The sequence below is a fragment of the Euprymna scolopes genome, chromosome 38 (assembly GCF_053919585.1).
Source record: "Euprymna scolopes isolate OS-2025 chromosome 38, ASM5391958v1, whole genome shotgun sequence".
NCBI classification, from domain to species: domain Eukaryota; kingdom Metazoa; phylum Mollusca; class Cephalopoda; order Sepiida; family Sepiolidae; genus Euprymna; species Euprymna scolopes.
This window is the reverse complement of record NC_136519.1, coordinates 31,816,571-31,842,189: the sequence shown is the minus strand read 5'-3', so window position 1 is coordinate 31,842,189 and position 25,619 is coordinate 31,816,571. Positions and strand designations below refer to the sequence as shown.

At 34.7% G+C, this 25,619-nt stretch overlaps 1 protein-coding gene across 1 annotated transcript in view; it reads right to left on the bottom strand.

The window, feature by feature from the left end:
• Positions 1 to 25,619, bottom strand: part of LOC145263116 (integrator complex subunit 6-like) — a 109,136-nt gene that overhangs the window by 63,363 nt on the left and 20,154 nt on the right. Inside the window, exons 3-4 of the mRNA XM_080120059.1 lie at positions 4,427 to 4,576; positions 3,717 to 3,806 (exon numbers count right to left, since the gene is read on the bottom strand). Coding sequence (XP_079976185.1) covers positions 3,717 to 3,806; positions 4,427 to 4,576 — 240 coding nt within the window. The remainder of the gene's footprint in view (positions 1 to 3,716; positions 3,807 to 4,426; positions 4,577 to 25,619) is intronic.

Sequence of the window (25,619 nt, the reverse complement as noted above, 5' to 3'; positions counted from 1 at the left end):
TAATCGTTTAATTTGAACGATTCTCACTTCCTCTGCCCTCTTAGCATAGGGGTAACATATCACGTTTTCTTTTCCGACTTCGCCTCAAGGTTTCAGGTTTGAGCCTACCTGCCTACCAAAACTTTTTTTTCCTCCTCCACTTTTTTTTCCCTACACACACACACACACACAGACAAACACCCGGACACCTCCAGAAGTCTAATATACAAAAGGCAAAATGTGTGTGTGTGTGTGTTTTTATGTCTCGTAAAAACTTTCGACAGAGGCGACGAATCCTCACGAAATCAGTATCATTTTAAAGCTCTGTCCTTCAGACAACACATATCAAAAAAACATTCATTCCATGAGCAGTTTTGTACAAGGACGGGTCACTTTTTTTCGCTAACATTTTAGCAAGTGATTGTCTTCTTTTCAATTAACTATGCTTAATTTAAATGTTCCAAACTTCCGGTCGGGTGATGGAGACATCGGCTAAGATGTCACGTTTCTTTAACCTTTTTTTTTTTTTCTTCGCGTTACGGGTTCAAACCTGCCTGCCTACTATCACTTTTTTTTTTTTTTTTTTTTTTGCTGTTTGTTTAGCCACAAATTTTAATTTACTGTTGCTTAACCCCCCCCCCCCCAATCCCCTGCCACTTTCTTTTTAAGGTGGAGGTCTTGTTTTTGGATATAATGAATATGAATACATCTAGATTTCTCCGCACCAGAATATGATTTGTTGGTGTAGCCATAAATATGGATGGGTATAGCAGCCTCGGGGAGACAACAAAATATATGCTGAAAGCTTGAATCTGAAACATATCAGGTATGATTACAAACAACTGTTTATTAAGGTGATTTACTAGACTGCATTACTCGATTACTGTAGCCAAGAACACTCAGCTATTTCAAATAAATTTCCAGGACATATCATTTATCATCAAAGTAAAGTCTGACTATATATAAAGTTGATGTTCAAAACATACAAACCAAGTGATAAAGTTGGTCCAGCATTGATGATTCGCTTTGAAACATTGATGCTTCTACACTATCAGAACGAAAATTCAGAAATCGTATAAAACTGAATTTCACATGAAAGCAATAGTATCTACGTATTCCTAGTATTTTTAAAATGATTATATCCAAAAATTACGAAAATCGATAAGGTAGAAAATTATTTATTAAAAGAAAATAGAATTTGAAGAAAACGATTGTATTTGCTTATGTAAGACACAGGAGAGTTCAAAAGGGAGGTAATATTCCGTTTCGATCTATTTTATAAAAACAAGATGACCGCAATTTTTCACCTACTAACATGATTAAAGTTTTTTTTTTTTGTTTTTTTATAATTTAGTAATATTCAGGTAATTTCAACTGCATAATTTGGACGGTAACATTGTAATTTATTAGAATTGACAAAAAAAAAAAAAAATCAGTAGAAACCATTGTTTTTTACCTAAAAACTCCATTTATGGACTACAAAATTTCGTTCTGATAGTGTAGAAGTGCTGAAACATCTTTAAACCATTTAATTTTTTTCAATCTAAATTAGTCTATTCTCATAATACAGAATTTGGGCGATTATTTCACCAGATTCTACGGAGAGTCGTTTTTCCACACATGCAATTCAGCTAATAAATGATACAAAAACTTCACATTTTTGGGGCACTTGTCCAGAACCCAACCGAGACCAAGATTGCAGAGACGTCTTCTGGCAGTTTACAGTAAGCAATCAATAAAAGCCGATACGAAAACTATCAGACAATAAATTCAAAACGAAAAACAAAACTTTATCACAAGATTGACTGTAAGTTTAATTTTATTAAAGAATATCTTTTTCAAGAAAAGTATATATTATATAAAAAAAAGATTTCTTTTAACAAAAGGTTTCAAAGAAATGTTTTTCTTTTTTTTTTTTTTTAATGAAAAAAAAAAAATTTTTTTTTTTTTTTTTTTTACATGGAAATAAATATGATTAAAAACAATTTTGTTTTTCAAGAAAGTATCAGAAAAGTTTTGTCATCTGATAGCTTATTGGTTAATCGTGTTGGCTTTTTTGGTAACTTTTCCAGTAGCTTACTGTAAACTGCCAACATGACCTTAAATAAACATCTATTTTTTAAAGTGCTTAATTGGAAAAAATAAAATAAACAAGGTGAGCATGTTTTCTGGATCACCTTCATCAATCATTTCAAGACAAAATAGCACAAAGAAAAAAAAATTAGCATTCAAATCTGGAAGTTTTCAGTCTTTACAAAATAAAATCAATCATTTATAAAGAACTAGCAGGCCGCCTGGCAGTGCCTGGTCGTAAAATACGCTTGAATATGATATTTTGATTAATGCACATTTCGTATTTATTATTATACTAGCGGGAGTACCCGACGTTGCCCGAGTGTTTAGAGGTGTGTGTTGGTGGTGGGGGGGGGGGAGATCAAAACAACCCTGTTAAAAAAAAAAAAAAAAAAAAACGTTGGCTGGGTGTTTGGAGGTGTAAAAGAAAAAAAAAAAGTTTTAGTAAAAAGGTAGGCTAGAACGCCGGACCTTTGACGCGGAGGTGGAAAGGAAATGGAAAAAAAAAAAGCCTGCGACCTAACCATCTCGATCATGGAAACAGATGAATTGATAAGTGTGTTAAGTTGACGTTTATAAACCGAAATTAGCAGGTGCGACAACTTCAAGTTGCGTGATGTTTCACCTAGTTTTGCGCTGGAAGCCAGTTTCTGCTTTCCCCACTACGCGGTGATCAAAAAATATCTCGAAAATAGCTTGTAAAAGTCGGGTAAATTAAAGATAGCTGTGACCAAAGTTCCTTAGTCGTAGATATTATTTAGACAGCATATAAAAAGTTTTAAGGAGCGAGCCAACCGAGAATGACAGCCAAAAAAGCCTTTTGTAGACATACAGAAAAAGCGAACACACATACATACATTTTCGCTTTTATATATATATATATAGACTAGCCGTACCCGGCTACGTGTTGCTGTGGCTCAGTTTGTGTCTCCCTGCTAGTGTCCATGTGTGTATATATAAAACAGAGTTACAAAGATAAGTATTATCTTCAAAATTGAAACCTATCAAGATAATAAAAAGCTCAATATACTAGATAGAGCAATATCAAAAATAGGAAAGATTGATGACTGAAAAAAAAAAAAAAAAAGTGAATAAATTACAATATTTGTTGATCTATCAAAAATTCAAACAAGAAATTATAATATCCTTAATCCATGAATTTTCAAATATATGCTCTTTTCATCAGATTAATGCATTAATTAAGAATTTTTCATTATTAAAATTCCTTGGTTAAATTTGATGGATCAATGAGTATTGTAATTTATTCAATTTTCATAATCTTTTTTCCCTATTTCTTATATAAACATATATAAAAGATAAAATCCGCTGTGGGGTAGCTGGTATTTCACCAGAGTCCACAGTGGGAAATCAGCCACACTGCTAATTTCCGAGGGGAGAGGAGTACAATAAACATTTTATTCATGGAATCTCTGCAAACAAGGCGTTAATAAAAGATGATTATCATAATGACAGGATATGCCTATTAACCTTAGTCTTAAAAAGATGATGAAAACAGTCTGCAGAAAAAGAGTTATTTTGAGATAAATATCGTCTTCAAAAGAAAATTGAGAATTGTGGTTAGAATTTTTGTTTTGTTTGCATATTTTGTTTCTGGATATGTCATTTGAAATCATAGTTATATTTTGAATTCAAATTAAACTGACCTCAAGTTGAACTCCATTGGTAGCAGTTAATTTGCCTCTGTCAGTTATAAGGACAATGACAGCAGGCTCCAAATAAAATGGACACCGACCCTGTTAAAAAAAAAAAAAAAAAAACAAAAAAAAAAAAAACAGATGCATCATAAAATTTTTTTTTTTTTTTTTTTTTAAATTGCAACGTCAAAAACTTAGCTTTTGTAAAAGCTGTATCACCTGAAGAGATCTCTAGTTACTAGCTGACCGAAACATGCTCATGAATGTGTAGTGACATTACTGCTTATGTAAAAACAAATAGAAAGCATATCTTGCTCTACTTTGGTATTGAGCACTCTTGTATTAACCTCGTTAAACTTCATTGGTTACTTTACCTCTGGAAAATATTAACCTCGTATTACACACACATACATATATATATATATATATATATATAGAGAGAGAGAGAGAGAGAGAAATAAATAAACACACAGACTTTAAATTATATAAACCTTATGCTAAAATCTAATATTTAGAGAAAATTGTCCCGGCTCTGCTCAAATTGAAATACAAAAACAAATAAGATCGGATCCATTCTTACTATGTGTCAACAACTATGTGTAAGAACATGTTGCTTGTTTCAATCATAAGTTTGTTTTTTTTATGTTTATTTTAGCTGGTGGTCTGATTATTGTCGACAAAAGAGAAAAGTTGTCATACAAGAAATCTCCTCCACTCACCTGTCCGTATGTGTCGATTCCTGTTTGCATTCGATTCATATTCAAGAGGTCAAATGCGTGCTTCAATGATGCACCAAGAACGGTCAAACCATCAGCTTTGAGATTTTTCAGTTCATTCATAAATGTTGCATGTGATTCTTTCCAGCCAGCCTGAAAAAAAAAAAAAAAAAAAAAAATTTTTTTATTTTATTCAGAGACAGGTGCGAATGTGTGTGTGTGAGTTCACAGGCAAAATAAGACTGAAATTTCTGTTTCAGCATGCAATAAAATTAAAATGTGTCAGCTTAGATCTACACTTTCTAATATAGAAAATTACGTTAGTTGGGTGGTTCTTAGGCATTTGAAACTTGGTTTAATCCTGAGAGTATTAAATATGTATATTGAACAAGTATATATATATATATATATATATACACACACAAATATTACATAGTTGCTACACTGAACATGCTAATGTTTCAAACAATTAGCATGTTCAGTGTAGCAACTATGTAATATTTGTCTATATAAATAAATATTATATTTTGCTTTTTTATTGAGCACTCTTAATAACTTTGTTTTCATTCACGAGTTTTCCGTCTTGAATACCTTTAACTTGGTGTGTGTGTATATATAATATATATATATATATATATACATATATATATATATAACCTTTTAATGGTACAAAACGGTACAACGCTTTGAAAATAATATAAGAACAAACCCTAGGGGCCCCCTTTCATCAACAAACTCATCAGGAGTTAATCGTTTGATATCAAAAGATACATAAGATGAATCAAATTAATGCTATACAGGTAAAAAAGAAAAAAAAAGAAAAAAGAGGAAAAAGAATTTGAAGATTTTGGAAACAATCACAATTCTTTTATGCAAGCCGTCGCTTTGCCGACAAAAGGAGTTTGTGGGATCATTGGAACTGTTCGGAGATATATCTTAATCATTCTCATACCTCCCCCACCATCTCAATTGTACATATTTCACATGACTTCTCATTGTACATCTGAGTATTTGCTCTGTCAGGGTTTGTTTTTATATCATTTTCAAAGTGATTTTTATATATATACTAGACCACCCGTGACCCGTTGGGTCAGTACGTTATATTAGCTATGGAATTCATGTATGAGCGTGACACTTGTGGCATAAAGAAAATAGTTTTTTTTTACATAACAGAAGCATTTCTATGAAAGTATATTAAAATGAAAAAAGAATATAGATAGATTTCTATGAGTCGTTCTGTTTATTATAATTGTTATTTTTTTTTAAATTACAGTTACTGAATTATAAGTGGTTGGTCATACTTATAGGTAAATATGCACTGAACAGGTATCATAATCCTTATTATAGTTAAATTCAAATTTTGATATATCATCTTTTAAATGAAATTGTTAGTTGAAAGTACAGAATAATAAAAAAAACACTCTCCACATGTTAATAATGGCTTTTTAAATAGAAAATGAAAATAAAATGTAACTTTTTTCATTTAATTTAAGCAAACATTCAGTACCCATTGTGTAAAGGAAAACACTATTTAATGTAATAGAAATGTGTGCATTTACCGATTCAGCTTTCCGTTTGGAAATGTAAGCAGACGACTTTAAAAAACATGGGAAGAAGAAAAAGAAATTTTTTTGTAATAACGCCCTCTAGTAAAAAGGTCTGCATTAGTTAAGGGGGATAACTCTATCCAGTTTTACATCGCTCCCTTTTTCTCTCTCTCACACATACACGTAACTATTTCTCGCGTACGTAACGAAAACAGAGGGAGTAGGAGTGTTGAAATCTATTAGAGGGAAAGTGAGAGGTGTTTTCTTTCCATAAATTGTATAGGGTAATATTTCATATTATTAATAGATTCATAGATAAATAGATTTTATAATATATATTATAATTATCTATGAATCTATGTATTATTTGTATATATAAATAACTATTTGATCAAATTAAATGAAATTGTTTGTATTAAAAGCGATATAAAAATTCCGGAATTGGAATAACGGATTGAAGACGTTGCTATTTACGCATGCGCAACCGGATGTTGAAAACCGGAAATCTGATTGCAAACATACAAGATCCATAGACTTTTAGTATTATATAGGTATATATATATATATATATATATATATATATATATATATAAAAGTGAACGTGTCTGTCTGTGTGTGTGTGTGTGTGTACATTTCCCTACGCAATAACTCTGTCAATTTTCAGTCTACAGACTCGAAATTTGATATACAGGGTACTGAGATTTGGGAAAATCTATGTGATCGGTTTTCGGCCAGAAATTTGGCTGTTAAGGGGTCAAAGTTCAACGATTTGACTTTTGAGAACTCTACCAAACTCCGACAATTTTGGGTCTAAACACTTGAAATTTTAGATATAGGTTCCTTGGACATGGACCTAACTTAATAATTTGATTTTGAGCCCCAAACAATAAATGTTAAGGGGTCATAATAGGGGTTAAAGTTTAAAAAAATTGACCGTTTTCTTTTTCTTTTTTGCTCAGAATACACCTCCAAACACCCGGGCAATGCCAGGCACCCATGCTAGTATATATATATATATATATATATATATATAGATAACAGTACAGCTACAATCCAATTCCAAAGTTTTATTAAATTTTTTTTATTATTTCTTTCAACATGTCAAAACCTATATATAAATATATGTATGTATTTTTACAACACTTGTTCTGTTACGTCAATACTAAATATATTCATTGTAAACTCTTCAGAAAACAGGAATTTATTTACCTTCAAAAAAAAAATAAATAAAATAAATAAAAAAGCCTTTTCAAAAAAATATTGGCTATCAAGTTACCATGCAGTGATGATGATATCCTAATACTACCAGCAGACAAAGACAATGCTAGTGTTAATGGATAGAGCAGAATATTCCAAGAAATTGGCAGATCTAATCTCGTGACTAGTGTAAAGTAAAAAAGAATCAAACTTTGAAAATTAAAAGAAAGCTATCACAGATCTTCAGTAGTTGGTTGTTTTACGGCATATCAACCCTTTCCGGGTTATTTAATGCCGAATCCAAAGATTTTGAAGAAAGTTTTTTCATAGAATATATTTGTTGTTTTCAATTCCGTTTCTATTTAACCCATAGTTGGGACCCTAACAGGTACTACCACTCCAGGTCAGAGTGGACCTGGGAGCAATGGTAATTAAAGGGTGGCTCCACACTCCCCAAAGCCCGCAAGCTGGGCCCTCACCACTGGATATAGTTTAAGGTCATATCCAGGACCAGATCTTCAGTAAGAACAAAGACCTAATACCACTTGCAAAATATAGACAGTGAGTTTAGCAAGCTACCACACTTATATGACCTTCCTAAGATTCATAAAGAAAGTTTTCTATTAAGGCTCTTTGTCAGCGCCCGTGGTTCAGCACCCCATCATTGAGCCTAGCCGATAATCACTCCAATCATAGGCAATCTCCTTTGTATGTCAAAAATTCAGGTCACTTCTTAAGGGTCAAAAAAAAAAAAAAAAAAGAAATGCCCCCACTGAAGAAGGCTGGAGAGTACATCGACCGAAACATTGTGTGAACAACGCTGCAGGTGAGAATAGTTTGAATGATCCAAATAATATGAATTATTAATCCTTGTTTCAAAAATTAGGAAACATAAGGAACAGAATATACGCCCACGTGACAATAACAGATGCTCATCTCGTCTCCCAGCACTCAAAAACCTAAAAAGCAGATGCTTTGTTGATTTTTGCCTTTCATGGGACAATTTCTTCAGCTAAGCCAAAAATCATCAGCCACAGTAGTAGTAGCAGCAGTAGTAGTAGACTCCTTTCTACATTAAAAGAATTAATAAAACTGACAGATGCATCACCATCATCATCAGCATAGTAAACATTTTCACAAGATTAATAGATTTGGTAAAAACAAACATTGTTGCAAACCAAACAATGTAAAGCCAGACTATAATAACAGATAAAACCTCCGACAGACTATTGCCATAAAAAGATAAAACCTCCGACAGACTATTGTCATAAAAAGATAAAACCTCCGACAGACTATTGTCATAAAAAGATAAAACCTCCGACAGACTATTGTCATAAAAAGATAAAACCTCCGACAGACTATTGTCATAAAAAGATAAAACCTCCGACAGACTATTGTCATAAAAAGATAAAACCTCCGACAGACTATTGTCATAAAAAGATAAAACCTCCGACAGACTATTGTCATAAAAAGATAAAACCTCCGACAGACTATTGTCATAAAAAGATAAAACCTCCGACAGACTATTGTCATAAAAAGATAAAACCTCCGACAGACTATTGTCATAAAAAGATAAAACCTCCGACAGACTATTGCCATAAAAAGATAAAACCTCCGACAGACTATTGCCATAAAAAGATAAAACCTCCGACAGACTATTGCCATAAAAAGATAAAACCTCCGACAGACTATTGCCATAAAAAGATAAAACCTCCGACAGACTATTGTCATAAAAAGATAAAACCTCCGACAGACTATTGTCATAAAAAGATAAAACCTCCGACAGACTATTGTCATAAAAAGATAAAACCTCCGACAGACTATTGTCATAAAAAGATAAAACCTCCGACAGACTATTGTCATAAAAAGATAAAACCTCCGACAGACTATTGTCATAAAAAGATAAAACCTCCGACAGACTATTGTCATAAAAAGATAAAACCTCCGACAGACTATTGTCATAAAAAGATAAAACCTCCGACAGACTATTGTCATAAAAAGATAAAACCTCCGACAGACTATTGTCATAAAAAGATAAAACCTCCGACAGACTATTGTCATAAAAAGATAAAACCTCCGACAGACTATTGTCATAAAAAGATAAAACCTCCGACAGACTATTATCATAAAAAGATAAAACCTCCGACAGACTATTATCATAAAAAGATAAAACCTCCGACAGACTATTGTCATAAAAAGATAAAACCTCCGACAGACTATTGTCATAAAAAGATAAAACCTCCGACAGACTATTGTCATAAAAAGATAAAACCTCCGACAGACTATTGTCATAAAAAGATAAAACCTCCGACAGACTATTGCCATAAAAAGATAAAACCTCCGACAGACTATTGTCATAAAAAGTTATTTTCATGATTACTATTCCTTTTTTGCTTTCACAACTACCCCGATGCAATGCCAATCATAACGTTTATTCCATGACCTTTCTGACTCCCTGCGAATTGTATTTATTCAGGAATTAAAAACTATCTTTACATCTTACACATGCAATCTTGTTTTGTTGTTGTTTTCGTTAAGTGCAGTCTTTTTATTTATCAACACGAGTTGTGACATGTTTGTTTAACAAAGTGACAAAAAGAGTATTTTCTAATTATCAGGAACAAAAAACACTTAATGCAATAAAAAAAAAAAAAGGAAAAAGGGAAGTGGTGAATTGGTCGTGCAGTTTAAGACAACAATTTATTAAAAATATTTATTCGTATTATTTGGATTCTTTGGACTACTGTTCTCATCTTCAGTGTTATCCTCCAACCTTCTTCAGGTGTATCTTATTGAAGTGAGGAATCTTTCTGTCGCACTTGAGAATCTGCATGGCATTTCGAATGGAACCCTTTATTTAATCCATGGGGTGTAGCATGCTCTCATTCGATCAGCCATTACCCATGGCACAGTGGATGAAATACTTGGTAAAATTCAGTTGTAAGTTCCACTGTTGTGGAGGTTGAAAGTTCAATCCTCAGTGCGATCAACACTCAAAATTGTGAATTACTTAAGACTTCTAACCAATCATGGTTGATGGAATGAGAACATGCATTTTTTTTTTTTTTTTTTTTTACAAGGTAGTCACCACTTATCAAGGCCTGGAAGCAACTCGAGGATAAGGAGTATTGCGTGTACAGTAATCAATGGGATAGTATCATAGTAATCGTTAGTATTGGAGATTTGATAAAGTGTCTTACTTAAGGGGGCGGTTCATCAAGAATTTGTTTATGTTGGACTTGAAGACATCCAGGTTGTAGTCAGGTGGGAAACATGCAAACGGAACAGGCATGCACTTCTAAGAAGGAAGCTTTGTTCATGGAATCTACATTTTGGTTTTGGCACAGATAAAGAGTGAAAAATTTTTGACAGTGGCTTCAGCTAGATGGGTGTTCATCGTGAAAGATTAGCGAGGGGGGACCAGAGACTGGAGCTCAGACCAACACTTGCCATGGAAGTAACGATAAAACAAAGACAAGCTCGCAATGTCTCTCCTGTAGGAGAAAGGTTGCAGGGAAGAGAAAAAGGCATTCCTCACTAAGCCACAAAGTCTATTTTGTACTCTGTCAAGGCAGGATAGGCTGTTTTTAGCAGCTCCTGTCCAGATGAAGCAGCAGTACTCCATCCTTGGACATACTTGGCTTTTATATAGATAGAGAATTGCATCAGCAGTGAGATATCTTCTGAAGCGGTAGAAGGATCTTACCATTTTTCCAGCGACCTTGGCAACTGACTTGATGTACGTGTTCCATTTCAGGTCAGGAGTAAAGGTCAATCCCAGAAGCTTATCAAAACATGAAGCTTCCCTTAGACGAGAGCCATCCATACTTAAGACTTCTAACCAATCATGGTTGATGGAATGAGAGCATGCTACCACTGTGTATCAAATAAAGGACTACGTTCAAAATTGTAAGCAGATTTCTGAATTTGACAGAAAGATTCCAGAGTTTGAGAAGATACAACTGAAGAAGGTCGGAGGTTACATTAACCAAAATGTGATGCAAATAACACTCAAGATCAGAACAGCAGTCTGAACAATCTAAATGCTTATAATCAATATTCATCTTAAAAATACAGGAACATAAAAAAAATTTAATTTGGGACCAATTCTGATTTTTGGAGCAGGAAGGTAATTCAGGGTACTCAGTCCATTAAAAACCTAATAGCATAAAAAAAAAGACTCTTTCGCAAAAAAAAGGAAATAAAAAATTGGTACGCCATTATTGACTAATGAACAGATATACATAATTAATTAACCAATCGATATAAGTAGATTGCTTGAATAAAAAAATAAATAAATAAAAAGTAACCCTTTAAGGTGTGTGACCAACCTGTTTGCTGTCCAACAACAAACTAATCAAATAATCAATAACAAAAGAAAAAAAACAAAAAAGAAACGCATTGATTTTCCATTGGCATTTATATCTTTTCTACACATTTTGAAATTCTATACCAACAGGTTTTGGAAACACAATTTATTCAGACAAAATTGATCTAGCCGCTGGGCAGTATTTAATATATCATCCTAATTGTTCATCTTCCTACATCGATAACTGTTTAAAATTTTTAGCATCGCCAGCTCTTCATACCATGTCAGGGATTTGGAATTTATACTTTTGAAGCGCCATTCACTCTAGGTGGGTTGAATCAGCTTCATCCTTTAGAGGAAGTTTCATGGGAATATCAAATTCATAAGCGATCTCTTATCGCATGTATATCCTCATCAGGGGAGTTGACATTAGGTTGGTTAGTTGGTTGGTTGTTTTTGTTTTACAGCATATCAACCCTTTTTTAGGTCGTTTAATGCCAAATCCAATGATTTTCAAGAAAAACTTTAATAGAATATTTGTTTTTATTTTCAAGTCAGTTTCTATTTAACCCATAGTTGGGACCCTAACAGGTACTACCACACCGGGTCAGAGTGGACCTGGGAGCAATGCCAATTAAGGGGTAGCGCCACACTCCCCAAAGCCTACAAGCTGGGGCTCTCACCATCGGATATAGTTCAAGGTCATATCCAGGACCTTGACATTAGGGTTTTGCCGTTCTTACAGGGAGGTACCAACATCACCTACATACAGTGCCTGGTATTCCGAAATGGTCACCCATCTGGTACTGAATAGGCTCTACATTGCTTAACTTGAGTGATCTAATGAGAACCAATTTGATTATGTCATATCTATTAATGATGGGACGATTCCAATATCGCCCCCCCCCCTTATTATAATACAGTTACTGATTCCATACTAAATTCCTTATTCAGATACATCACTGATTCTGTATGTTTCTAAATATTTTACTATAAAGTTATTTTTCCCCAATAACCGTAAAAACACATGTTAAACATGCATATATTTTCTCAAACATAAAAACATGTAGTGAGCTATAGATTTTAGTTTTAAAAATCAATAAATATTGATTTTATTATTACTACAAGTAGTAGATTTTTCTTTAAACAAAATCAAATAAAAATTTTTTTAAAAGGAATCGTCTTTTTGGCATCAGAAAATAGTAAAAAAATTTTTTCAAATTCCGATACCCCTAAAAGTTCCGATTTTTTCCAATTAATTGTCCGAACCCGAATATCTATTAGCATATAACAACTGTCTTTACGCACACAAAAAGATTTCCTTATATAGCATACAAATAAACTTCTAAAAATTAAATTTTTTTTTTATAGTTTACATATACAAATGTAGATGCATATTCTATATCTGTTTTACATGCATAGATGTACAGGGGCCCGACAATATTTTTTGAGTACTTTAGTATTTGACTTTCCTAGTACCATAGAGTGGCAAAATTCCTTCAATAGAATAGCATAAACATAAAGACAATACCTGTAATAAAAATGGAAGAAAATCGATTAGGTAAGGAAAAATATTTAATTGTCATCATTTTTTACAAAACACACGCAACATTATTTTTCGGACATCGTTGAAAAACTGTTAATAGTCTTTAATATCACCATTCTTCTCAATAACTTTTATCAATTTCTTCATAATGATCAAACATATGCACAGTAACATCTCTACGTGTTTCTATTAGTTGTTTTTTGGCATCTAGTGTTAGAGAATGGAGAGAGAGAGGGAGGGAGAGTGTGAATTATAGTGTAGACACGTTGGCCGGAAGTCAAGATCAGCTGATTGGATTGCGTGTGAGTCACGTGATCAGGTTAGCTTAATCGAGAGATTTGGTTGCGACTTGGGCGAGAGCGGACGGCTTCGGCGTTGTCTCCTCCCCTTCGCTGGGGGTGGGGAACGAACGCCGACGTGGTAGAAATAAGACCTAGAAGAAGAAAACACAGGCCAAATTCACTTTCCAACCTTCTGCGAACAAACTGGAAGGTGAATAAAAAAGCTATAGAACCAATTTCTTGTCTTGGTGTGAAATAAATCTTCGTCCCCAAAAACAGGTATCAAGTCTCCCTCCCAAACTTACGAAGAAAATAAAAATATGTATATAATTTGAGTCCCTTCAACTACAATTGAAACCAAAACTTATGAAGAATTTTCGGTAAAATTATTTTTACAAGAAATGGAAGATTGTGACAATTACCGTATATACTTGGCGAATTTCTGGGAGACGATTTTAAAGTTATTTTGGGGGGGGAGTTGAATTATACATAGGTAATGTTTTTTTGGAAATGTTAAAAAGCGACTCTGCATTCAATCATAACCTAGAAAACACCATTTTGTTTGTGCACTCGGTATATACCGGGAATCCTAGTAATTAATCGAACCCTACTGTAGTGTGTTTGCACACGCATGGTTTTTCAGTGGGAGGCTTAATAATAATTGGATTAGCTCTCACAATGTCTACTCTCAGGATACGGCTATAGGCCTAAGTTCGATACGATGTATTCAGTGATATGACAGTTTTTTTAGTAGGTGACGAAATGTAGTGTTTACGATGTGTCTTTCTCCCCTAAGTTAAACAAGTTTTAATAATTTAATAAGAAACTATTTAATGGCGCTTAACGCAGGCATTCACACTATTACAGTATATTACAGCTCGTGCAATGTATGCGTTTATGTCATTAGGGTACAGACATAAATTATGTCTAAAAACAGTAACTGCGCCTGGAATCTGCAGCATGTTATTGATCAGAATGTCTGATTGGCAATATTTGCGTTTACTGCATGTAAGTGTATAGCAGGTTGGTTCTATATATGAAAATCGAACAGACCACACTTGGGTAAATGCATGTATTATTACTCGCAGATGCTAAGAAACAATTTATAATATTTCTTTCAAAAAAAAAAAAATTATATTTCTTTCAAAAAAAAAAAAAAAAAAATTATATTTCTTTCAAAAAAAAAAAAAAAAAAAATTATATTTCTTTCAAAAAAAAAAAAAAAATTATATTTCTTTCAAAAAAAAAAAAAAAAAAATTATATTTAAAAAAAAAAATTATATTTCTTTCAAAAAAAAAAAAAAAAAAATTATATTTCTTTAAAAAAAAAAAAAAAAAAAATTATATTTCTTTCAAAAAAAAAAAAAACACCCAAAAAAAATTATTAGTGCAAAAAAGAGCCATGAGAAACCATTTAACTTGTTTAGAATCTACAGTTGACTTATACACATGCAATACCTAAAATGACACAGACTTATACACTTATATACAATAAACGACAGTCACTCGAAAGAAAAAAGATGTGACACACAAAATAACACACACTATCGGATTAATATATAGACTATTATAATGTACAAAAAAGCTGGTAAACTTGTTTTTTTTTAGTCTAACTCCGCTTTGTGGAAAAGTAAGATGGAAGATTTAAGTCCACCAATTTTTCCAATTGTATAAGCCTTCAGTATCCTAAATTCTAGTTTTCAAATCACTTCATTCTTTAGGATTATTCGATTTATACATTTTATAATTCTAATATGCATTTTTCTTTTAAAGAGAAATCTTACATTTTGATATTCATTTTTTTTTATAGTCATTTTATCTTTTAGTTTCTGGAATTCACCTTTTGTTATTTAATTTGTAGTTTTACAATTATCTTGTAATTTAAGATTAAAAAGAATGTGTTTATTAGAATTATAATACAAAAGGTGCTTTTAATAAGTGTCCAGACTTTTTTGTACAAGCATTTAAAATTACGGTAGACTCTTGAAAATTCAGTATATTATTGTTATACATTTTATGAGATGACTGAGCAATTTTTATGATTTCAGCAGAAGTGAGAATAGCCGCTACTAAAGCCTGATTTTCACAGTTGGTGAATTTCAAAAATGCAATTTGGATGTGAAGACACTTTAGAAGAATGATATGCAATGAAATTGTTTTAAACTTGGAAAAAATGCAACAGAAACGTATGGAATGTTTCAGACTGCTTTTGGAAAATCTTGTATGAATTGAGCATCAGTTTTTGAGTGGCATAAGAGATTCAAGGAAAGCAGGGAGTCTGAAGGATGATGAGCTTAACACTGTTCATAGAAATCATGGATGACTAGAAAGCACCAAAATATTGGTAGCAAGTGACCGATGTTATAATTTACATCACTCTTAGTTGCAGCTCAGTGCTTTTGAAATATTTTGAAGGCTGTGGGATATCAGCTCGACAATTGTGATGGAGATGCAGAAGCAATGGCTCGCAGGAATAATCATAGGAGACATTCCGATTAATTTGTTGAGAAGGTGCAAAAAATGAATGCAGAAAGATCCAGGTAAGAGAAAGATGGATGTCAGAATGGCAATTATGAAGAAAGCACTACACAGGGCTCTTAACTCCTCTTCATACAAGAATTGTAACGGCCAACAGTGATCCGTTTTACGAAAACTAGGAAACTCTTAAACAAAGTCAAATACCCAGTTGAGCTGGAGATGGTTTGGTTTTTCTCAAACAACACCTTCTAGTGAACCAGTTGCACAATGTGCAGAAAAACAGGTGACTAACCTACAGTCAGCACAAAGATGTCCTCTTCTCTTCCCTGCAACCTCTATCTCACAGAAGAGATGTTGCGAGTTTGTCTCTGCTTTATCGTTATTTTCATGGAAAGTGCTTGACTGAGCTTCAATCTATGGCCCCCCCCCTCGCCAAACTTTCAGAAGAAACACTCGTCTAGCTGAAAACACGATCAATAATATCCCCACTATTAATCTGTGCCTAAACCTAAATGTAGATTCCATGAATAAAGCCTCTTTCTTAGAACTGCGCGCATATGGAATTGTCTTCCGTTTTCTTGCTTTCCAGCTGACTGCAATATGGTTGTCTTCAAGTCCAACGTAAACAAGTTTTTGATGGGCTGTTCCACTTAAGTTAACAAATTAACCGAATTTCCATTACTAACGATTACTATATTGCCCAGTTGACTACTGTACACACTTAACCCTTATCCTCGAGTGGTCTCTGGGCCTTGATAAGTGGTAATGCCTATGTAAAAAAAAAAAGTACATTTCTCCTTTATCTTAGAATTCAATATAGTTCCCCCAAACAACATCAATAATTTTATTCATTTATTTTGTTCGTGATGATTCCCTCACTAGATGTCACGTCCCCATTATGTTACCTAGCAACTTCTACTCTTCTGATGAGAAGCATTAGGCTTCGAAATGCCTTGGTATAAAGAGTCCCCTTTATCCTCCAACTAAATGTATATCCTTATTAAATAAATGACTCATTCTATATTTTCCAATATATAGTGTTTGTGAATATATTTTACACTCCTATTGTTTTCTATATTGAAATTTGTTGAGCTTTATATTATCCTGATAAGTCTCCTCTTATAGAATTGAACTTACTTTCTTCTTATATCTACCCTCGTTATATATATATATATATATATATATATATATATATATATATATGCACAAGCAAACAGTTAATAAAACATGTTAAAAAACACTTTGAAAAAGAGTTAAAAACATATTTAATCTGAAAAAGAAATACTTGATAAGTGGATAGTCCTTAATCCGCGGAGTTTCGAAGAAATACTTTCCTTCTCATCAGAGGGTAGGAATTAGCAAAATGCAGGATCGAATTTTGCATGCAAAAGTATTTGATTAGAACTGCGCGCATATGGAATTGTCTTCCGTTTTCCTGCTTTCCATCTGATTACAATATGGTTGTCTTCAAGTCCAATGTAAACAAGTTCTTGATGAGCCGTTCCAATTAAGTTAACAAATTTACTGAATTTCCATTACTAACGATTACTATATTGCCCAGTTGACTACTGTACACTCTTAACCCTTATCCTCGAGTGGTATCTGGGCCTTGATAAGTGGTTATGCCTATGTAAAAAAAAAAAAAAAAAAAAAAAGAAAAATGTCCGTTATGTCAGCGCAAATGTGAAACCTTAAGCTTATGACGCTGCCTCGATAACCACTGCTCCACGATAAAGTTGGCGAAGTAACAATTTTTTTTTCTACTTAAACCAATTCAAGAAAGAACGCTATTCACGCATGCATGGTTGTCTAAATTGTTATGAAGGAACAATTTTTTTGCTACTCTCCCTCATTGCAAACGTTTATTTCTATAGGAAATAATGGACCTTTTTCTTTCTCTAATTCTCACATTATTCAACAGAGATATTGCCTTTTCAGAGAGGATTGGTTTCGACCTGGTCCGATACTGCTGAGAAAAGTTTTAAGCATACATACATACATACATACATACACACACACACAAACTGACAATTGAGATTTATAAATCAAAACAAAAAAACAAGCGAAGTAATAACCCTGTTTAAATATTATAAAAAAAAACAATGTTAAAACTTAAAAAAACAACGAACGTAAGGCAAACAGATGATGTTAAAATTTCTTAGAATCGTTAAAAACAAAACAAAAAAAAGAAAACGCGAATGTGATGCCCCCCCATTCCCCCCAAGAAAAACGAACGTTAAAACTTAAAAACATCTGAATTTAAAAAAAATAACAAAACAGTACGTGAAAAATGGCATAAATAACCCTGCTTCAATATTAAACCTTTCAAAATAAAAAAAAAGAAAAAGGAAAGACATCTCACATCACGATTTGAACTTACAACCTTTAGATATTGACGTCACGCTCTAATCAACTGAGCTAAGAGGACATTGGCAAAATTGGGTCGTCTTTTTTTTTTTTTTTTAATATTTAAACTAATTCAAGTTCCAACATCATTTGTGCATGCGTAGAAGCCATCTTGTCATGAAGATACGATTTTTTTTCCACCCCCTCATGGTAGAAAAGGGTCTGGTTGAGGGTGAAGGAATTAATGTTTTTGGCCAATTTTTTGATATTTGTTGGCCGAAGGTTCGAGCTTGAAAATGATACCTATCTCGTGAAAATCCGTCGCCTCTGTCAAAAGTTTTTGCGAGACATACAAACACACATACATACATCTTCGCTTTTATATATACAGACTAGCAGGGGTACCCAGCATTTCCCGGGTGTTTGGAGGTGTGTGTGTGTGTGTTGGGGAGGGGGGTAGATCAAAACAACCCTGTTTAAAAAAAAAATCATTGGGCGGGTGTTTGGAGGTGTAAAAGAAAAAAAAATGTTTTAGTAGGAAGGTAGGCTTGAACCCCAAAACCTTGACGCGAAGGTGGAAACAAAAGGGAAAAAAAGCCAGACACCTAACCATCTCAGCCATGAGGGGAGAGGAATTGATAAGCGTGTTAAGTTAACGTTTATAAATTTAAATTGACAGGTGCAAGGAAGTTAAGTCGCGTGACGTTTGACCTAGTTTTGTGCTGCAAGCCAGTTTCTGTTTTCCCCACCGCCCGATCATTCGCTTTTCGAAGACGCGACGATCAAAAAATATCTCAAAAATAGCTTGTAAAAGTCGGGCAAATTAAAAGATAGCTGTGATGCTCGTTTTTAAGTCGAAGATATTATGATTTAGGCATGATATAAAAAATTTTAAGAAGGAGCGAGCTGATCTAGAAGGCCGACGCAAAAAGCCTTTTGCGGACATAGACAAAAATGCACACACACACACAAACATTTTCGCTTTTATATAAAAAATGATAAATTAACTATAGTTCACATTATTAACCTTAATTCCTAACAGTTGTGTTCTAAAAAGCACCCTGATCAGTTAATTAGTTTAGGGGTAAATCCTATATATTTGAATAAATAAACATACCTAAGTTTATATGAATAGAGATATATGAGAGACTTTGAAACGCTTCATTGATGAAGCATTTCGTGTTCGGTTCATGTAGACGGTCTTGTTTTTATTGTCATCTGTTTGTTTGCTTTCTAAACCGTGAGAAATAGAAACTATTTGGAACAAACTGCGACCAAAAATATTTGGTTTATTTATTGTTTTGCAACACAAAGCTGGAAAGATCAGCGGATCCAAATTTTACACGCAAAAAACTTTTTTTTTTTACCGTGTCAGATAATTGCATTTTTTTTTTTCTTCCAATTTTCTTATTTCGTTCTAGCTGGAGATGGGGCATCCTACCAAATGCCAGACATTCATCATCTATCACATTTCAACCAAGACATATTTTTTTAACATTTTAATTGTATCTCTATTGCACTTGGTTCACCGGGTATACTTGCCAGGTAATTTTTTTTTTTTCATAAGTCCAGTTGCTCCTATAATTTCTGGAATCGTGGATTTCACTTTCTTATCAGGTTAGGGTTAGGGTTAGGTCATACAAAAGACCTTGATATTTTTTTCTTATCTTTTCCTTCTCGGCTCTGATTAACCCAACCTTGTTGAGGACACTAACTTCTAAAGTTGCTTCTTTCTTCTCCTCGTCCGATATCACTATATCAGTAATAATAGGTCAGTTTTCTCGGTGCATAACTGTAAGAATAGTGCATGATGTAGGACTTATTTCCAACTGTTCTTGCTGGCACATGTTCCCAGGACTTGCTACATTCAATATACACATTTTTACAGAGAGTGCAATGGAGATATTTACACACTCCGTTGTGTCGTATTGTAGCTGTCCTTAACCTTACAGCTGGATGTCAGATGGCTCACACTCTTTACCTGTGTGGCAAAAAAATGTGCCATCAGAGGGTGGATATCTTTGCAAGTATGCATAACGAATCAACATATAATACACTGCCCGCTCTCCCCAAGGCAAGGAGTAATGCCTGGAAAGAGGATGTATTAGCAACAGAGCAACTACTATAATACCCGATATTAAAAGATAGTATATCCTTTCAAGATATATACAGGGAGCTCGCTAGAAAAGCGGGAAATTTGAAGGTCAGCTTAGATCATGAATAAAATGCGGGATTGCTATTCAGTTTCTTCGGCAATCTATTCCGGATTTCATTGGCCCTCAAAAAACCCCCGACTTAAATGTCATGTGCTTCGAGCTTGTTATTAACAGACGCGCAGAATTGCTGACGTGACATACACTATTGATGACTTGAAAACGTGCTTGGCAAGAGCTTGGAATAATATCCCACAAGTTACTTTTCAAAACGCCACACGAGCTGGAATTTCTAGATTAAGACACTGCAGTGAAGTGTATGGACGAGATTTTGAGTATTTATGAGTATAATATACCATTTGTCTTTGAAAAACTTTGTAAAAATAAATCGTTGTTTGACAAATTTCCCGCTTTTCTAGCGCCCACCTTGTATATATAGTAATTAAAAGCAGGTACAACATAGACAGGTAAATAGGAAGGGCAGCATATATGTAGAAAAGAAAATATTAATTTGTGGCGGCGAAGAGTGAAACAAGTTGTTTTAGCACTCAAACTTCACACACAAGACCTCATCACTACTAGTCATCGAGACAATACACACACATGCACCCCCCCCATATATATATATATATATGCTGATTGCAACGTCTTGTCAGACGAGTGCCACTCCATCAGACACTTAAAGTCCATGAGCCCAAAAATGACTTCCATCGCTACAGGACCATTTTTATAGACAAATGCCTGAGAGAGTATCTATACACAGATGATGTTACAGAGTCTTAGCTTTGTACGACAGCTAAGTCTCTCTCTCGGTTCAAAATGTTGAGATTCAGGAACAAGCAAGAGCAAGATAGCCAGCAACAAGTTAAACTGCAGACCAGCTTAATGTGGGTACTGGCTTTATGATTTTTTAAATCAGAGATTTGCTCCTCCTAGAAAGGTTGCCTTCATGATGGCTTACAGGAGCCCTCTCCACCCAAACACACATGGTGCTAGTTGGCCGTTGACCCCCAAAAAGGGTCCATTCGCCCTTTGGAAGGTCTTGTTTTTAATCCTTCAGGGAGACTAGCCACCCTCCTCACCAAACAAGTCTGGTGGCGGAACCAGTTTACACACACACACACACACACACACACACACACATCAAGACAGCCATGCATGCCTCCAGAATAGCAATCTCAAGGCTATGAGGAGCTTACGGAGCATAAAAACAATGTTTAATATTTTATTTTAGATCTCAAGCGGTCCCCTGTCCTTGATCACAGAATGTAGCAAAACAAAAGTGAAAGCCGCCGAAAAAAGACGGAAATTTGTTTTTTGGAGCCGTGTTCATTCCTTGCAACAGCGTCCGAAAAAGTTAATGCTATCCACTCCTACAGTTTGTGAAAGAAAAAAAAACGTATTGTAGATGAAAAGTCAGCTGATGGTTTACTCATCTTGCATGTCTGGTATTCTGCATAACCACTTGTTCAGCACCTCTTACCTCAACTGAAACTTTTAAAAAATATGACAGTACAATAAAAAATTATGATTAAACCAGGCTTAAACTCAAACAAAACCAACTTGCCTCCTCCATTGAGGCTTGCGTTTATAAACATCTGTAGGCTTAGAACTAATTTAAATGATGTTGAATCATTTCTCCTAGCAAACATCCCGGATATCTTAGCACTACGTGAGACTAACCTACACTCCTCCATCTCCTCTAACTACTTCAACATGCCTGGATATCTCCCACTTTGCTGTAAGGACTGACAGACCTATGCATGGACTTGAGTCTATATTCGAAACACCCTCCCCTTGACTAGAGAAACAAAACTAGAATCAGACGATCAGACCTTTATGTGCTTTAAACTTAACATGCAACATAACATTAGCTACTTATATTTTCTCTACCACTCTCCCTTGAACCAGGACTGTTTCCTAATAAACAAAGTCTCTGACAGCATAGATACAGCACTCTCCCTTGATACTAGCACACAAGTGCATGTATTTGGTGACTTCAATATCCACCACAGCAATTGGCTTGGATTCTCTAATTACAGACGCAGCTGATAGCATAACACATAGCTTCTCTATATCACATTCCCTATCACAGATGGTTACATTTTCAACACGTTTCCCCAGACCAGCAAGAACATGCCTCACTTCTAGATCTATTTCTGACAACAGTTCCCGATGATTGCACAACAAATGCCCATAGCCCACTCGGGAATGCTGATCATGCTGTAATCATGGTTGAAATCGCCCTAAACTCTAGACTCAAAACAACAAGATTATAAAAAGGCTGACTGGGAAGCCATCAGGGATCTCATCAGAGATGTCCCATGGGAAAATATTTTTTCTCTTTCTGCAATTTTTTCTCTTTGTGTGCAATAGAGACCACTGAATGGTTCAAAATGGCAATTAAAACAAATGTTCCCACGTGGAAATTCTATAGCAAGCCCCACTCTCCCCAATGATTTACTTCTACTTGTGCAGCTGCCACTGCTCAAAGGCAGCATGCGTACCGCAGATTTAACCAACATAACTCCAGTTCAAACAGACAGAAGTATATAGAAGCTAGAAATAATTGTAAGAAAGAAATAGCGACAGCTAGGAAATAATTTACTGAAACTACCAGAAAACGTATTGAAGCACAAAATCTAGGAAGCCGTGAAGTGTAGTAAATAATGGGCAATCAACAATTCCCCCACTATCCAACATGAGGTTGTTTGCACAGCAACTGAGAAGGCTAACATGCTTGCCAGTCAGTTTGCCTCCAACTCCACATTGCAGCCCGCAAACCACCCCTCCCTGACTTTCCTTTGTCGACAAAATCCATACTAGATGATCTGAAAATCACCCCTTCTCAGGTTCATAATATCATAAAAAACCTTGACACTTTAAAAGCATGTGGACCTGATTTCATTCTGGCCGTGCTATTAAAAAAATGCTCCGCTGAGGTAGCTCCAGTTCTCAGGAAATTATACAACAAATGCCTTAATGAATCATGCTTTCCTGACTGCTGGAAAACTGCTTCTGTGGTGCCATTTTTCAAGAATTCTGGTGAAAGAACTGAACAATTAAATTATCGCCCCATTAGCCTCCTTCCACTTTTCGCCAAAATATTTGAGTCCATAATTAACTAAGCTCTAGTCCATCACCTTACAGATGCTAAATTTCTGACCGTCCAACAATATGGATTTAGGAAAGCCCGTTCTACAGTAGATATCCTAACTGTAATCTCTGAACGTGTATATACCATTCACTGTACTAAGTAGGGAAGGAGAGAGCAGTAGCCATAAAAATATCTAAGGCTTTTGACAGGGTATGGCATGATGGTCTTCAAGCAAATCAGATCATACGGTATCACTGGACGAATACTTAACATAATTAAATACTTCTTAAGTAAGAGAAAAATCTAGGTTGTCGTTGATGGTTGTACATCTAAACAATATGATATAAATATGGGAGTACCTCAAGAATCTATCCTTGGACCTTTATTATTCCTAATATTCATAAATGACCTCCCTGATAAAATTGTCTCTAAGATGGGTATATATGCGGATGACACTACGCTCTATAACAGACACGATGGAAAAACAAAAGAAATGGCAGAAACACTAGAGGAACACTTTCAATGCTGCCAAGACTAAGCTTGTTTCCTTCAATTACAAGAAACCTTCTCTACTTCCAATAGCCATGGCCAAAAACATTACCTGAAAGTACTTCTTTTAAACTTCTCGGCCTAACGTTCACAGGGAACATGAGTTGGAACAGATACATTGAGAGCATTGTAAAGACCACTGCGAAGAAGGTAGGCTCTCTCTACCATTCTACAAAACTATTAACACCTGAAAGTATCTTGTACCTCTATCAGGACACCATTCACCCAGGTATGGAGTATTGTTGTCACATTTTGTCTGGTGTATTGGCTACTAATCTCGCATTTGCAAATGGACCATGTCTATCTTTTTTTTTGATCGAGTTAAACAAAATTCCCACCGTGCTGTCGTCTCCAGTGTTTGTTTGTCTTTTTTGCATAAATAAAGCGAAACTTATTGGAAACCAACTGCCTGGCCTTTGGGTCAGGTAGTATCTGTTCTGTATTGGTCCTTGGTCAATGTAGGAGAAACCCTTAATACTGAAACAATTACTATTTATTTGGATACTGCCAGAGTGCCCCCTTTTTGAGGGTAGCTGGTTTTTCACCCACATTAAAAATGACCTTGTGTCTAACTTTCCTTCGTGGGAGGTTTAAAAGCAACGTCATTTCTACAAGTCATCTTTACTATGTTAAATTTGAACGCTTTAGACTTCTGGTCGTGTCATGGAGTAGTGTTAAGACATCAGATTTTCTTTCACGCCTTCGAGCTTGCTTGTCTACTACAACTTTTTATTTTACACCTCCAAACACCTGGGCAACGCCAGGCACCCAGGCTAGTCTATTATATAAATCTCACCTGTCTTTTTAAATGTATGTATGTTTGTATGTCTGCCTAAAACTTTCGACAGAGGTGACGGATTTTCACGAGATCGGTATCTTTTTGACGCTTGACCGTTCGGATGACAAATATAAAAAAATTGGCCCAAAACGTCAATTCCTTTATTCTCAACTGGGCAGTTTTTATTACAAGGAGGGTCACTTTTTTCGCCAACACTTTTGCAAGTCATTCAAACCTTGCATAAAAGATGTTATTTCGACGGCTATTGACATCACAATAACAGTAGGCACATCAGTTTTTTTTTTTTCACCTCTTTTTTTCTCTGGCACGTTATTGGTTCGAGCCTGCTTACTCCTATTTTTTTTTTTTTTTTGCACTTGCAATTTTCTTTTCTTTTTTTATCAACCAACACACTTACACACACATCTTTACTTTCTTTTCAGTCTTCGCGTTACAGGTTCGAGCCTGCCTGCCTACTACAACTTTTTTTTTTTTTTTTGCTCACACACATCTACAAACACCCGGGCAACCAGGCTACTCATATATACAAGAGTCATTCCAAAAAGTAAAACTTTTTTTTTTTTTTTTAAATCAAAAAGTTGAGGAGCTATGAAGACAAGAGTGGTACCATTAAAACTAGTGATCTTTTTCGTTGCAGAACTTATTTTTCTACACTGTCACCACCATTCTTATTGCACTTTTACCAGGAATTCAATGGCTCATCTCTGCTTCTGACTTATGTCCATGACAGGGGTTGCTTCTTCAGAGTCTCACACTATCAATATCTACAACATGGAGATGAAACTTTCAGATCATGGACACATAAGTTCAGGCATCAGAACAATGCAATTTGCAATCCTCTGATCTATTCAGGCGGAATAAAAAATAGGAGGCATTACTTTTGGAATGACCCTT